The 16,373-nt window shown below is 52.2% G+C and overlaps 1 protein-coding gene across 6 annotated transcripts in view; it reads left to right on the forward strand.

Annotated features, from left to right (window-relative positions):
• Asap2 (ArfGAP with SH3 domain, ankyrin repeat and PH domain 2) overlaps window positions 1-16,373 on the forward strand; it is a 154,684-nt gene that overhangs the window by 133,089 nt on the left and 5,222 nt on the right. For 2 of the 6 annotated variants that reach the window (XM_040731001.1, XM_040731002.1), the window contains 6 exons: window positions 1,661-1,776; window positions 4,453-4,520; window positions 4,769-4,882; window positions 6,771-7,026; window positions 9,114-9,248; window positions 10,618-10,783. In XM_040731001.1, the coding sequence (XP_040586935.1) occupies window positions 1,661-1,776; window positions 4,453-4,520; window positions 4,769-4,882; window positions 6,771-7,026; window positions 9,114-9,248; window positions 10,618-10,783 (855 nt within the window). The other 4 variants (XM_040731003.1, XM_040731004.1, XR_005870874.1 and 1 more) reach the window with 3 other exon arrangements.

A 16,373-nucleotide genomic window follows, 5' to 3' on the forward strand; every position in this document is an offset into this window, starting at 1 on the left:
GACTCCCTGATCTGGCTGGGGTTGGCTGTGTTGGAGCAGAGGGTGCTAGTTAAACTCTGCAAATGGAATGGGAAATTCTAGTGGGATAGCAACAGGAAATGGTTTATGTTTGTGGCCTCTGCCCTTCCCTGCAGATAGAAGAAGTAGCTGCAAAGTAGGAGAGACATTCAGGACTGCAGCCCTAAGATCTGCGACTCCTTGTGACGCCTAAGCTCGGGGTGTAGTCAATTAGACACTCTGTCCTCTGAGCCCAGCCCAGGGCCTGATATGGATGCTGGACATCTGATAAGTAGACAGTTTGCGTCTCTGCCTTCACATAAGTGCTCGTGTGGCAGCAGCCTGATATCCCCCCCATAGAAGGAAGACAGCAATAGCGCATGCATCAGGATAGGAGGCGGGTTGGGGTGAGCTCAGTGGTAAGCGCTTGCTTCACATGCACGAACCCCGAGTTCCATCTCCAGCACTGCATAAAGAAAGGAAGGGGGGCTCTGAGGCTTCCCACACTGAGGCGCTATTTTCCTTCTGCTGGGAGCAGCGGGTGCCTACCCCAGGGCCCTCTGTCCCTATTTGTCAACCTATGGATGCAAGGCCTCCTGTCCTTTCCCAGGAGTGGTGACACTTTGGATGGTAATTGCTTTTATCACGTATGTGGAACACATACACCTTTTGTTTTGGATAACCTGGTCTTGTTCATGATAGAGCCACAGGTGAAAATCTTCAGAAGTGTCCCCCTTCACCCACTTTCAGAGGGCTGTCCTAGGGCCAGCAGGCTTGCAGGAGCCTCGGGACACTGAACTCAACAGTAGCATTCCCTTCCCTGGTGGAAACATCGAGAAACAAAATGAAGGGGGCTGGAGAGATGGCTCAGCGGTTAAGAGCTCTTCCAGAGGTCCCGACTTCAATTCTCAGCACCCACGTGGTGGCTCACAACCATCTATATCTCCAGTCCTAGGGGATACGGTGTCCTCCTCTGGTTTCCATTGGTACCAGGCATGCACATGTTGCCCAGACATTCCTGCAGGCAAAATACCCATACATATAAAAGAATTTTTAAAGGAAGAAAAGGAACAAAATAAAAAGTTTGCTTCTTCCCTGGTGTGACAGGAGGGGCAGATTGTATAGACTGAACAGTGGGCCTTGTGCTCTGGGTACCACAGGCCTAGAGGGCAGGGGACAGGTACCAAGATTACTCCAAGGTGTACCATCCTCCAACCAGTTCTCAAACGTACTGATGCTATAACCCTTTAATGCAGTCCCTCATGTGGTGGTGGCCCCCCAACCATACAATTGCTTTCGTTGCTTCTTCATAACTGTAATTTTGCTACTGTTGTGAGTCATAATGTAAATATTTGATGTGCGGAGTATCTGATGTGCGGCCCCTGTGAAAGAATCATTCGATCACCACGGGGTCCCGACCCACAGGTTGAGAACCGCTGCTCTGACCCAGATTACAGCACCAGCACAGACACCACTCTTGCTGGTCTCCTCTGTCTTTGTTGCCTCTCCCTGGGATGGCCTGTTCCCTGACTGCCTTCACAGCGGTGCCCGACCCGCCGTGGGGGATGGGCTAGATAAATAATTGTGTGTCTTTCCCCTATCTGTGGTCCAGTTGTCCTCCCTGGACTGTTATTTTACCTCTCTCTGTCTGTGTTCCGAGCAGCGGGAACCTGGACAAACAGACGGGCAAAGGCAGCACGGCTCTGCACTACTGCTGCCTGACCGACAATGCCGAGTGCCTCAAGCTCCTCCTTCGGGGAAAGGCCTCCATCGAGATAGGTAAGCTGTCCCTGGTGTGCTGGGGTGCCGGTGGCCCTGCCGGCCTCCCTCGGGCTCCCTCCCGCAGCCCTGCACGTCTGGTGTTAGAAGCAGTTCTCACACTGGAAAGAGTGCCTCTTCTCCCTACTTGTCCCGCAGAGTGGCATCTGCATCCACAGGCTCCACCTGCTGTCTGTCTTAGCCTCCAGACACATCCATGGCCTTGCAGAAGCCCTGAGCTGGGTGCATCTAGTTGATCTGTGTAGCAACCCTGGCTCAACCCCCCCCCCCCAGGATGAGACTGAGCCTTTTGACAGAGGAGGTGCTGTCACTGTCCCCTCCTCTGTTTGTAGTCCTGTAACAGATCCTAATACTCCCTGCCCCTTGTTTCCCCTCCGTGGCCCTTGGCCCGCTGACACTGCCAGTGTACAGTTTGCTCCGGGCCATCTAGCTGTGCTTGGTCCCTGGGGAAGTATTTTGGAGAACTACTGAACCAAATGAAAAGTAGATGAACAGATCCGTCCTGCTCGAAAGCCACACTTGTAAAAATCAGATCAAGTCAGGCGTGGTGGCACATACACTTGAGAGGCAGAGGTAGGGGGGTGACTGGATGTTTGAAGCCAGCTTAGTCTCTACAGCGAGTTCCAGCAAGTTAGAGCTATTTAGAGATACCCTATCTGAGCTTGAAAAGAAGAAGGGCCGGGGGTAGTAAAAACCAAACAATCCTTGTTGACAGAGACTTGCAGAGGAGAAAGGGCCAGCTCGGAAGTCTGACCTGCAGGGCTTACTGCCTTCTAGGGTGGGGGCGGATGCCTGTCACTGTGCACACGCTTGCTCTCTGGATACTTTGTCCTTGGGGTCATGGTTTTCATTAGTTGGCTGCTTCAACAGTTCTTAGGTAGCTCAGTCTTTTCTCTTAAAAAACCATAGCTTCTCTATGTTGCTGTATCCCGCACAACTAAATGCCAGCCAGCCCTGCCTAGGTTAACCTGACTGCATCCCGTGACTGCCTTACTTTAGTGAGGTGTCCCCTTACTGCACAAGATAGTCTTCATTATCAGCGTGGTGGGCTTAGAGTCACCATGGAAACCCAACTTCTGGGCATGTCTCCATGGGTGCTTGTAGTGGAGAGGTCCCTGTAACTCTGGATGGCAGCGTCCCCTGGGCTGTGTCCCCAGGCCTACTAAAAAGGAGAAAACGAACTAAGCACCAACATTCATGTCTGTGTTTCCCAACTGTGGGTGCCGTGTGACCAGCTGCCTCACGCTCCTGCTGCCGTGACTTCCCCACCGTGAGGGAAGTGGGAGCCGTAATGAGGCCTCCCTTCTTCTGCACAGTTTGTCGGGGGGGTTTGTCACAGCAGTGCAGGAAGTAATTAGCATGCAAAGTCTGCGTTGTCTGCAGAGAACAGGCTCTTCCCAGCATGCTGGTTGGCTCTCCATCGCTGACAGATACCTGAGAAATCAGTCTGAGGGAGGGGACATTGATTTTGACTCTGGTGTCAGTCTGAGGCCCGCTGGGTGTCATGGATTTGGCCTTGAGGTGAGGTGTAAAATGTGGTGGAGAGGGTTGCTCACCTCATGGCAGTCAGGAAGCACAGGGGAGAGGGACAGGGCCTACTTTCCTCCATCGAGGCCCCGCCTCCTCACACCCGTTGATGAAGTTAGACCCCGTCCCTGTCACAACCCCCTCTGTCCTCAGCGTAAAACCAGATTCCCCGAGTCTGATAGAAGAGAAGGTGGGAAATGGGCACGAGAAAGGACTCTGAACAGAGAACCAACAGCACAGGCCCTAAGACCAACACTTCATAAGTGGGACCTCATGAAGCTGAAGAAAGATGCCACTATCTGAGCAAAGCAGCAGACTACAGGATGGGAAGAGATCTGTGACAAGTATACATTCACAGAGGGTTAGTCCCTGTTAGAACATACAAACAACTAAAAAGACGCCATCAAGAAAACAACCTAGCCGGGCGTTGGTGGCGCACGCCTTTAATCCCAGCACTGGGAGGCAGAGGCAGGCGGATCTCTGTGAGTTCGAGACCAGCCTGGACTGCCAAGTGAGTTCCAGGACAGCCTCCAAAGCCACAGAGAAACCCTGTCTCGAAAAACCAAAAAAAAAAAAAAAAAAAAAAAAAAAGAAAACAACCTAACCAGACAGTGGTAGTGCCACCTTTAATCCCAGCACTAGGGAGACAGAAACAGGTGGATCTTTATGAGTTTGAGGCCAGCCTGGTCTACAAAGTGAGTTCCAGGACAGCCAGAATTGTTTCACAGAGAAATCCTGTCTCGAAATGCTAAAAAAAGGAAAAAATGAAAACAACCTAATTAAAAATGAGGTACAAGCTGGGCCTTGTGAGGAACGCCTCTAATCTTGGCCCTCAAGAGTCAGAGGCAGGTGGATCTCTATGAATTCAAGACCAGCCTCTCCTACATGGCAAGTTCCAAGGAAGTCAGGGCTACATAAAGAGACCCTATCTCAAAAGTGGAAAAAGGGGAGGGGGTACAGAACTAAGTGGAGTTCTCAAAAGATAAAACAAAAGACTGAGAAACACTTAACGATAAGTTCAGGATCCAGTCACCCCAACAGCATCACCAGCTGAGGATCGAGCCGTCGGCATCCGAGCCTTGGGGGGTGTTTTATATACAAACCATAAGGCTGAGTTGTGCTGTCTCCTGACCCTCCCTTGACTTTCAGCCAACGAGTCGGGAGAGACGCCGTTGGACATCGCCAAGCGCCTCAAGCATGAACACTGTGAGGAGTTGGTGAGCACCTCCCATGGGCAGGCAGATGACCCGGGAGGTGATGGAGTTGGGAGGGGGAGTAGAAACCAAAAGGAAAAAGTTATTTACTCCCGAATCCCCCATGCTTTGCATGAGAAAGCGGGTACAGAAGAGTCAAGTGACTCACCCAAAGTCACACAGCAGTTGTCTTGGTCTGGACCCCTATGAGCGTGTGTCCTTTGTGGTTGAGCATGGGGTCAGCAACACTAGGCGTCCCTCCTCCTTCCTAGCTAACTCAGGCCTTGTCAGGAAGATTTAACTCCCACGTTCACGTCGAATACGAGTGGCGGCTGCTGCACGAGGACCTGGACGAAAGTGACGACGACGTGGACGAGAAACTCCAGGTCTGTGTCTCCCTGCCGCGGCGAGAGGGCTCCTGGTATCCTGTGTGTCCATTCATGTGGGTGGGTCCCAGGCTTCCCCGTTCCCCTCCCTGCCTCTTAGCTGCAGCCCACGCCGATGGAAGAACGGAACAGGCAGTTATATGATCGTGGGGGACGGCACCCCACTCGCTATGGAGCCGTTATACAAAGTCAGGTCCTGTAGGCGGGTGACACGGTTTGTGTGGCTGGTCATGTTTACCTGAGTGACCTTAGAAACCACCAGTGGGAACTACTCAGCTACCTTTGGAGTTCACCAGATCCAACTCCTTTTATTGGAGGGGACTTGGAAACCTCGGGGAGGCTGCCTCAGCCACAAGGACAGAGGTGTTTTCACACGGCCTTGGAATGAGCACAGGGCTCTAGTCCAAGTCCAGTTCCCTATCATACACACTGCCAAGCATGCCTTGGGGGTACCTCGGCCCCCCAAGGGGATGCCACTGTCACACGGGTCTGTGAGTACAGAGTCAAGTTCAGGCAGCTTCCCTCCAGACCCTAAACCCTTGGACATGACCCTCCAGGTGTGCCAGCATCTCTGTATTAAAATGAGAGGAGAGAACTGGTCGAGCATATTTTCATGGTTTAGCGTCTTATCTTTTTTTTCATATAGGACATTAGTATTCTAATGTAAAGTATAAACAGATGATTAATAGTTGGTACAAATGGAAGATGATTAATAGAAATGGAAGCATTTCTGAAGGCTATTGGACCATCAGGGATGGAAAAACATTTAACATCTGCACTTAGTATTTCCTACAGTACAGATATGTGAATGATGTGACATGGTTGCATCTCAATAAATCTTTATTTATAAACACAGTAAGGCGCGTCTGCCAGTCCCGAGGACCTGAGTTTGATCCCTGGGGCTCATATGGTAGAAGGAGAGAACGGAGTCCCACAGTGTCCTCTGACCTCTGCACGAGTACCTGCACACGTACACAAAGAACACACTATGTTTTTTTTAAGCAAGTGATAATGCAGGCATCAGGGCTTACTGACCTCTGGTTTATCAGGGCCTCAGAAGGGAGATGTGAAAGGAACCCGTTGACCTGCACTGAATTAAACACAGTGCTGGTGGAGATCCATTGCTGCTCCACGGCCAGGGCCGTTCTGCCCCGTTAGACAGTGTGTTTGGGAAGGGGGACCTCAAGGACAGCATAGAGCTAGGCTGGGGTGGCTGGTTGGTAAGGTGGCGTGGCTTATGTTTGGAGTCTTTCCCAGAAGGAAGAATTACAGTTAGTAAGCCGTGGCTCTGTAGGGTGTGTGTGTGTCGTAATTATAAGAAGCTTGTGAGTGGGCTTCAAAGTCTTGCAGCTCAAATGCAGCAACGTATGCCGGGCTGGAATGGCGCCCACCACGCAGCAGTGATGGATGCGTCTCACTGCTTCTATGAGTTGATATCACACAGAAAAAGCCGTAGCCCCATGATGGGGAATGTTCTTCTGTATATATGTTTCTCTTATTGGTTAATAAATAAAACACTGATTGGCTGACTGGCCAGACAGGAAGTGACATAGATGGACAGAATAAGGATATAAGCAGAGACAAACAGGAAATCTCTCTCTTCTCTGTGGAGACACTGAGCAGTCATCATGTAGCAGGCAAAGGATTTGCAAGTCCGGCATTCCCCGGTAAAATAAGACCACATGGAAATACATGGATTAGTAGTTATGGGATAATAATTAAGACAGAACTAGACAATAAGAAACCATAGCCAATGGCAAAGGACTTTATAATTAATATAGCGTCTGTGTGCTTCTTTGGGGCAGAGAAGGGCTCCGGGACCTGCTGGGCCAGAAAACTCAATGCTTACAGCTCCATCTCATGCTCTCGCCCTGGCATCCCTCTGCAGCCCAGTCCTAACCGGCGCGAGGACCGACCTGTCAGTTTCTACCAGCTGGGGTCCAGTCAGTTTCAGCCCAATGCCGTGTCTTTGGCCAGAGATACTGCAAACCTCACCAAGGACAAGCAGAGGGGCTTTGGGCCCAGCATCTTGCAGAATGAGACCTACGGAGCCATCCTGAGTGGCAGCCCGCCCTCCTCCCCGTCGTTACCTTCCAGCACCGCCAGCGCGCCCCCACTCCCGCCTCGGAACATAGGTGGCAAAGGTGAGGCCCCTGGAAATGGGCTCTGGCTTCGAGAAGTTTGGGGGTGTGGGTGTTTATTTTGTAGCTGTTTTCTGATTGCTGCCTTGAGGATCCCCGTAATTTTAACAGGCCAAACCTGTAGAGGCTGCACCTGAGTTCTTACTCTGGCAGAGGTGTACGCGGGGTCATGCAGAGCTGCCCCGGGCGAGCCAGAAGTGATGGCCTGCAGCTGGTCAGCGGTCGTGTCCTCCGCCTCGGCCCCTCCCGCTGTACTCTTCTCATCCGGTCCCCGCCTGGTGTCCCAATGACTCCCTCTCTTCTTTCTCAAGGCTAGTTCAAGGCACTGTGATGCCTTAGTGCCTCTAGAATTCCTTTGAAATGAAGGAGTGCGAGGCAGTAACTTGGGAAACAGTGCCCAGCCTCATTGTAAAAACGCCAATGTGTGAGCCTTCCTGGTGTCTTAAGCGTGAAGAGCTCACAAAACTACCCCATCTGAACATAGCAGATCCACCCAACAGGTACCTTTTTTTTTTTAATGTGTGTGTGTTTGTTTGCTTTTACAAATACAGAAACATGAAATCGCTTGTCTCAGAGTTGAAGACCAGCTGGCCGCTCTGCCTCTGGAAGTGGCCAGCAAATGGCCAGCCCAGCTCTCCGCCAGGGCTGCCGATCTTAGGGGGTAGTCTTCAGGGCCTCCAGAGTCAAGGAGGGGGTTCCCTGGAGAGAATAGTGGCTTCCACTTGCCGTGCATAAAAACTCTGCAGATTGCCTCCTGCAGCAGCTGGCGGCTGGGAGAGGGGTGGGCAGTGTAGGGTGGTACTGGGTATTGAGTCTCTGGAAGACCAGCTGGACAGACCACACCACACGTGTCGCTGCCCTACCCTGTCACTCGATAGGTCCAGAAAGTTAGGTGAATCACTGAGGAGCACAAGTATGAAGATCAGGCCCTGTAGCCCCTGCTCCCACCGGCACCCCCTTCTTAAACTCCTCCTGGACTTGATGAGCACTCCCTGCCGCCTCCTAGAGGCTGCCCAGGGCAGTGCAGGTCCTTGAGGGCATCTCACTGCTCTTCCTGTGTTAATTCTGAAAGGCCCAGTGCCGCAGAGACTGGGTATCTCCTTCCCAGGAGTAGCTTGTGCTGGCTCTGTGACAGGAGAGACTTCATTTGCTCCCGTGGATGGTAGGAGAGGACTCAGCAGCTCCTCGTCTCGATTTCCTGGATGCAGTCTTACAATCAGAGGGATTGCTTTTCCCATTTTTTTTTTTTTTGGCCATTTTATCTTTAGCTCTGTTTTTTTTCCCCCACGTGAAGTAATTTGCACTCCCGTTCTACATCTCTCCTGCCCTAGCATCCACACTTGGTGTGAGCATGGAGTGCTGGAACCCGGGGGTAGGGGACAGAGTTGACGCCGCCCTGTGTCCCACCCTGGAGTGCACAACTTCCTCACCATAGGACAAGTGTGAGGGCTGCCTGTCAGTCCTGGGGCTAGCCTGGGAGGGCGTGTCTCCACACTGCCATGCCCAGCCCTCCCTGTGCATCTGAGTAAATGGCACCCGGTGAGAAAGACCATGACCGGGCAAATGCCGTGGCTTTGAGAGTCACCTGAGAGTCATATGCGCTGAGTTCCAGACAGGTATATTACAGGAGGCTGAGGAGAGCCCGCCCTGCCCCTCGTGTTTGGAACACACCCTTCTCTTGCCCATACTGGCTGAGAACAGGGTCTCTGTGGCCCACAGGAGGTACCAGCAGGGCAGAGATGAGCAGGGGTTCCATAGGCCCTGAATGCAGTGCTCGGCAGGTTTATGGCTATATTTCCTCCTTCAAACTATAACAGTTTAAAAGTTCGCTATCAAATTGAAAAGGCCACCTGTGAGTGTTCCCTGGAGCAGTTTACTATTTTACTATTAATTATTATTGTTGGTGGTTTTGGATGCATCTCACTAGAGAAAAGACTAAGTCTCAGGATTCTGTTGCTGTTCTAGAAGGCTCATGTTGATCTTTCAGTGGGTGAGAGGATCAATAACGAAGTGTTTTGTTTCTGTTTTTGTTCCGTGCGTGTGCGCGTGCGCCTGCCTGTGTGTGCGTGTGTGTATGCGTGTGGGTTTAGTTCAGGCAGCCACCTCAGCTAACACCCTGTGGAAGACAAACTCTGTGGGTGTGGCCGGTATCAGCAGGCAGCGATCTTCGTCAGATCTGCCAGCTGTCCACCCACCGCTGCCCCCTCTGCGAGTGACATCGACCAGTACGTTTTTTTTTTTCCTCCTTTTTCCTTTCTTGCCAGTGGGCCTTATGTATGAATCCGGAAAAAAAAAGGGGGTACTGTTGGCAGCCACTTGGGGGAGACAGCTGTGGGCTGCTCACAGATACATTCCAGATGTTGCCCCTGTCGCCCCAACCCTTGCAGCTTCTACTTCAAACCCCCATCTATCCACCCACCACCCACCGCAAGATGGCTCACTCGTCTCTGTCTCACAAGCCGTTTTAACAGCACCCCCCCCAAAACACACAGCATACGTCCAGTTCCTTTAGCTGTATAGTGATGGGGCGGGGGGGAGGGTGTCATTCATGATCCAGCATGGTATTTTCCAAGCCGGTGTGTGGTTGGCAGTTCCCGGAGCTGGGAGCCAGGCGGTGAGAAAGGGCCTTTCTCCTGCCGCGAAGCCAAACGTTTTCCCGCTCTGTTGGTGGCGGCAGCAGCATGTCCAGGAAGTTCTGCAGAGGATGTGGAGCAGGGTCCAGCTGTAGCAGTCTCGGGTCAAGCATTAAGAAGACTCACATCTGCTCTCCCTCCTCCCTCTCGATAATAGTGCTCCTGGGCTAGTCCACCCTGGGCTTTCTGTTATAACAGAAAGGGGAAGAGAGAGGGGTAAAGGGCCATAAACTAGATGCTTTTGGGGTTTTTTTTTTCCCTCCCCATAGTCTTGTTCTACATATGTTTGCTCCCATCCTGAGGCAGGCCACTGACAAGGCCTGGCGCTCTGTCATTTTTAAGATGGGTGGGGTGAAGGAAGGCCCCGCACATGATCTCATCCTCTGTTGTTTTTGTTTTTTGTTTTTATTAAACAGCCCACTTTGGCAGTATCACTTTGCCTCTGAGGCTCAGCCTGTCACCTGGACAATGCAGACAGTAATAGAAACCCTCCCCTTTTCCTTAGACTGGGGACCCCATACCACATCCCCTGTCACAGTTTGTCCTTAGAGCTTATCCCCCTACAGGCCAGTAGGGTTTTGTTCCCTCCTGGGTCACTTGATACAAGAAGAATCCTGGCCCAAGCATTCTGGGCTCCTCAGGGCAGATGGGCTTGAGCCTAACCTCAGACTCCACCTGTCCTGCTGGTTTGGGGGCAGGATGGCCACAGAATCCAGGGCTGGCCCCTACACAGGTTTCTGGCTACACACACACACAGGCCACAGCGAAATCAGTAGTTGAGACTCACTTTCCTTACGGGTTTGCTCCTCCTCACAGTTCCCCCGAGGAGACAAGCTGAGAGGCAGCCATAGCCGCTCCCAGAGGATGCTAGAGAGGGAGGAGGATCCAGGAAGAGACTAGATACGTGAGCTGTGACCTAGGGAGCCCACTCCCTCTTCACCTCCCCATTTTCTCTCCGCAGATCCCCTTACCTCCACACCACCCCCTCCCGTGGCGAAGACGTCCGGCACACTAGACGGAGCGAACCAGCCAAGCAAGCCCACCCAACCCGGAGCCTCGCAGAGCAAGCCCCCACCCCTGCCGCCCCAGCCACCCAGCCGCCTGCCTCAGAAGAAGCCGGCTTCCGGGTGGGTAACCTGTTGCCCTGCCTGGCCGCAGCAGCCAACACTGCCTCTCACGTTCAAAGGGCTTCCAATAGCAGGGTCCCCATTCCTTCATCTGTTGGGATTTCTGTGTGAGCTCTGGAAATCTCCTGTGTTTCTACCATGCTAGGGTGAGAGGCCAAATGCTGTGTAACTTACTGATTAGCTCTCAGGAGTCTTAACATTAATTCTTCGAGGAGGTTTTTTAGATGGAGATCAGTTACAAACTTAGATCTTAAACCGGGGTAATTAATTTAGATTTTTGTGTGTTAACACTGGGATTTTTTTGGAGTCGAGTCCTTAGACTCGAGCTCTCATTGGTTCTGTATTTTGCCCCCTAGAAACATCTGGAATGAATGGTCCCTCCACAGTGTCAGTTTGACGTTTCCTATAGACGAGGACTTTCTCCTTCATGCACATACTGCAAAGAGATCTAGTTACCTTTTTGAAAGCATTTAGAAATTTTTAATTTGATTTTATGTGTTTTGCCTGCTTGTATGTTTGTGTACCACGTACATATCTGGTGCCTAAGGAGGCCAGAAGAAGATATCAGATCCCCTGGGACTGGAGTTAAAGATGGCTGTGAGCCACCATATGGGTGCTGGGAATCGAACCCATGTCCTCTGGAAGAGTAGCCAGTGTTCTGAACCACTGAGTTATCTCCTCAGCGCCGCCCCCATCTCTAAATTTCTTATTCTATGTTTTATAGCAGAAAGTAGATTTCATTTGAGTCTTCTTTTTGGGAGTTCGCTGTTAAGCCATGGGATCTGGATCGGGGTAATGTGGTCAGAGCTACAGGATACATATGTACATGCGCACCAACGTGCCTTTCTCTCTTTCTGTATTCTGACGCGTTCTCTGTTGGAGCCCAGGAGTTCATGTCAGCGTCTCCACTTTCTCTCACATAGATAGGGCCAAGGCTTGATGTCTCAGACGCTCCTGTTTGGCCGTGCGCTTGCTCTTGAGTCCTGTCGCCAGGACTGGGGTGGCCCAGTGGAGCAGTTTGCCTTGGCCATAGCTGAGACCCCTAGGATGGAAGCCGTCTGGTAAAGTCTGATGTCGTGGAGGCCTTCCCGCTTTGTGGACTCGGTAGCTGTCGCTGCCGTAGCAACACTTGAGCCGTCCTGCTGACCGATATGCCCGCACGCAGGTGGCCTCTTGAGGTTGTGTGACTGTCACCCCAAACAGGCCAGGCCATCTACTTCTGCCCTGCTGCGTGCAGGAGCACAGGACAGCAAGGCTGCACGTTCGTTCTCTCCGCTCCCGCACTTGGCTGCTCCTTCCTCAGAGCTGGGAATCTCGGCTCCTATGCTCAGCAATGCAGGCGCCCCTTCCCGTGAAAGCACTCCCGGCTCTGCCTCCACCTGTCCTGGAGACTGGAGCCTTTCCCTTCCTGGCCCAGGTCCAGGTCCAGTACCCCACGTAGACGTGCTGTGAGCATAAAGTTGGAGGGGGGGCGTGGGTGGGACCATGGCAGGGTGACCGAGGCGGAGGGACAAACACGCCAGGCAGACAGAGCTTAAGTGAGAAGCTTTATTAGAAAGGGGAGGGAGGGGGGAAGGAACGAGAAGAGGGGTAAAGGGACACAGAGAGGACAGGAGAGAAGAGGGAGACAGGAAGAGTCCTGTCTGCCCCGGGGAACAGCGGGAAGAGACAGCAGGGAGTACAGGAAGAGAGCAGATAGAGAAGAGAGAGGAGCCGGAAAGAGAGTGCGAGTGGGCGGGGCCTGTCTTTTAAAGGGGTCCTTTGCAGCTGCCTGCAGACTAGTAGTCATGGAACCCTGGGCTGACCAGAGCACTGCCTGAGTGCTTTCTGCCAGGTGACAGGGGCGGGCCAGCATAGTGCCTGAATCCTTACACGTGCAGCCTCTAGGTCCCCCCAATCCCTCCACCCCCACCCGTGCAGTCCAGGTGTCCCCTGCTCTGTCATTGCCTCCTGGTCTCACCCAGGTTGAATTTTTCGTCAGGTTACTAAACCACTCACGCCTAGCCTGACCTTCCCCCTGCCTGGTTCTGACAGACCTTTGCCTGGGTGCTTTAAGTCCGTCCGTCCATCCGTCCGTCCGTCCGTCCGTCCGTCCCCGCCCCTCACTGTCCCCTTTAATATAATTCCTTCTTCTCAGATTTCAGACCCCATTGGCTTTTCCTTTAAATATGACATCTTAGTTTTATCAGATAACCCAAGTGTTCTGACAGCTCCCCCAGATCCCAGAGGTGAAATCTGGGTAAATGCCCCTGATTGGCCCCCAGACCCAAGCCCCCCCCACCATGTCTTCCTGACTCCTCCCCCATTATCTTCTGGGCCTGAGTCACTTTTCAAGAGAAAAGGTGATGGCGACAGCATGTTAGCTTCTCATACCTTTCACCAAAGCTGGTCTGGTGGCCCTCCCACCTAGAGACAGGGCCTGGAGTGCAGTCCCCAGCTGGGCTCTGCCTTGTGGCAGTGGAGTGGGTGAGTGGGTTTCCCTCATTAGTTGCCATTCTGCCGTCATCTTCTTTAATTCCTGTGTTGTTTCTGTGCCTGTTTAAAAATATACTTCCAGGGGGCTGGAGAGTTGGCTCAGAGGTTAAGAGCTGAGCTTCCACAGGCCCTGAGTGCAAGCCACAGCAACCATGCATAATGAGACCTGGCGCCCTCTTCTGGCATGCAGGCAAACATGCAGGCAGAAGACTGTATACATAATAAACAAATCTTTTAAAATATATATTTATACTTCCAGAGAGTTTTCTCAATTTTTTAAGCTTTCTGTTTCCGTTCTCATTGTAAGTCATATAATAAAAACCCAGAGACGGATGTCAGAGAAGCAACGCGGCCAGCCGCTACAGAGTTCTCACCCCGACCAGTGCTCAGAGAGAAGGGGCGTTCGTGTCCTCTGATTGCATCACCACACGGCACTGCCCCTCAGACTGCCCTCTGCACTGAGCTCCTGTCCCCTCCCGCCTTAGTCCTCTCTCCACCCTGCCACATCGCTGCTGCCTTCACCTCCCCAGTGCTGGGGTTAAAGACGTGAGCTCTGTTTCTCTTTTAGACCGATTCACTGTAATGTAGCCCAGGATGGCCTTGAACTCACAGAGATCCATCCGCTTCTGGGATTAAAGGTGTGGCCACTGCTGCCTGGCCTCCATGACTGTGGCTAGCTTTGCGTTCTGATCTTCAGGCAAGCTTTATTAGATCATAAACTAAATATCCCTACAACTCTTCACTGAGCCCCAGGCTATAGCCTGACATTTTAAAATCAGAATGCTATGTGTCCTCCTTTGCTAAGGCATCTTTCTAGAGCCCAAAGTGCACACCTGCACCATACCACTAGTCTTTTTTTTTAAGCCAAGAGTCTTTTTTTTTTAAGATTTATTTATTTAATATGACTACAACATCTTGCCTCATGTATCCCTGCAGGCCAGAAGAGGGCACCAGATCTCATTATGGATGGCTGTGAGCCACCATGTGGTTGCTGGGAATTGAACTCAGGACCTCTGGAAGAGCAGTCAGTGCTCTTAACCTCTGAGCCATCTCTCCAGCCCACCACAATAGTCTTAAATAGCCATTTGGAGTAAGGTTGCCGTGCCTCTCCTGGTCCCCGGGTGCCCTTCCTCTTCCCTCTTGTAACACTCTTAGATTCTCTGCCTCCCACGTGCTGCTTTTTACGGTGCCAGGCGGCGTCCTGACGTTCCGTACAAGAAGCAGTGGGCTCATGGCACCCCCGAGGCAGGGGAGAACAGTGACACTAGCCAGCAAGTGCCGGGTCCCAGCACCCTTCTCCCAGCCGCTTCCCTGGGGCTCCCAAGAGCCAAGCTAGGGCTATGTATGAGCTTTCTCACTGGTTTTAATCCAGCTAAAAGGGAAGGTGGGGGGTGACAAAGCAGGTGATATTAGGGTGTACCTACCCGAGGCAGATTTCAATGAATGGAACCAGGCTGTCACGTCTGGTAGAGTTCCATTTTTAAAGGAAGACATGGTGTATATTCTTTATAAAATAAACCTATCCCATCCCACCCCACACCCAGTAATTTCCAACATGATGTATTTATTCTCTTACAGCAGGAGACAGCCGGAGCGGGCCCACAGGCCAGCTGCCTCCATTACTTATGTCCATGAGTCACAAGCTATCAGCGGGGTTTGGACTTAAACGTAGTGGGTAGAATTTGCAGAAGAGAATGTTTCATGGCATGTGAGATTTCTGGGACTCACAGATTTTAGCATCTGTGTCCTAGTTACTGCCCTCTTGCTGTGAAGAGACACCGTGACCAAGGCGACTTACAGAAGGCATATATTAGGGTCCCTGGTTTCATGGTCAGAGTCCATGATCATCAGGATGGGGGGGCATGGCAGCAGGTATCACCCTGGAACAGTAGCTGAGAGCTCACATCCTGAGCCACAAGCGTGAGGCAGAGAAGGGTGGGAAAGATGCTAACTGGGCCTGGCACGGGCTTTTGAGACTTCAAAGCCCACCACCCCAGTGGCCCACCTTCTCCCATAAGGCCACACCTCATAATCCTTCTCAAACAGTTCCATCAGTCGGAGATCATGCATTCAAATCTATGAGCCTATGACGGCCATTCTCATTTAAGCTACCATGCCTGTAAGTGACATTTTTGTTGGTATGGCACACTCTGTGTACTGACACACCATCCGTGGTACCTTCCCCCGTCATTAGCAGACAAAGCTGAATGGTTGCCATAGAGACTGACTCACAAACATGTGTCATTTGGCCTTTGGCTTTTTATGTATTAGCGTAGGTTGGCCTTGAACTTGTGATCCTTCTGCTCTACCTGGCCTTTGAGGGCAAGGCTGGCTGGCTGTGGTCCTTGACTAAGCACCTCTCATGAACATTTCACTGACTGAGGGGTAGTAAGACGTCTTAGTAATGTCTGCTAGGATGTTTGTGCCCAGAGGCAGTGGGAATCACATTGAGACTTTGCTTTTATGGTTTGTCAACCCCTTGAAAACTAGAAAACAATCAAGCCTGTTCTTTTCCTCTTCATCCTGAGGGCTGCAAACCAGCACCCGGATGGGCTCATTGGGGCTGCAGAGGAAGTGACCTGTTGTGGAAAGAATGCCACCCCAGGCTGCCTCCCTGCTTCCTCAGCCCCTCCCAAGGCTCCCCTACCCAGCTGTTTCTCTTACTTCCTGGTAGGACCCACCAGCACCCCTAGGCAACGAGACGATAAAATGTCTGTCTTAGCCCTCCGCAGACCCTTGTCCCTTTTCCCTTTAGAGAATTAGCAAAGCTAGTGCCCCATCCTCTACAGTGAAAAGCCGCTTCTCCAAGGATGGGGGGGGGTTCTGAGTGGATAGAGCCCCCTCTGCCAGCCGCGAGGACCACTGCTGCCTGTCTCTCCTGTCCAGCCCGGCTGCCATCAGCCCAGTTGACTCCCAGAGCAGGGGCCGTGGAGCTCAGAGGCATGGGTGACGCTGACTTGGGCTGGTGTGCACACAGACCCTGCCAGAGCCACCCAGGCCCAAGAGTAAGCTCCAGCCCCTCCCGTTGCGCAGGACGATGGCGGCCCGAGTGGGGGCTGGAGGAAGTAAAGAATGAGTGGAAGCAGTGATGGGCGCCGGGCTTCTGGTCCGGGCC

Source organism: Mesocricetus auratus, unplaced genomic scaffold (genome assembly GCF_017639785.1).
Source record: "Mesocricetus auratus isolate SY011 unplaced genomic scaffold, BCM_Maur_2.0 Super-Scaffold_100024, whole genome shotgun sequence".
NCBI classification, from domain to species: Eukaryota; Metazoa; Chordata; class Mammalia; order Rodentia; family Cricetidae; genus Mesocricetus; species Mesocricetus auratus.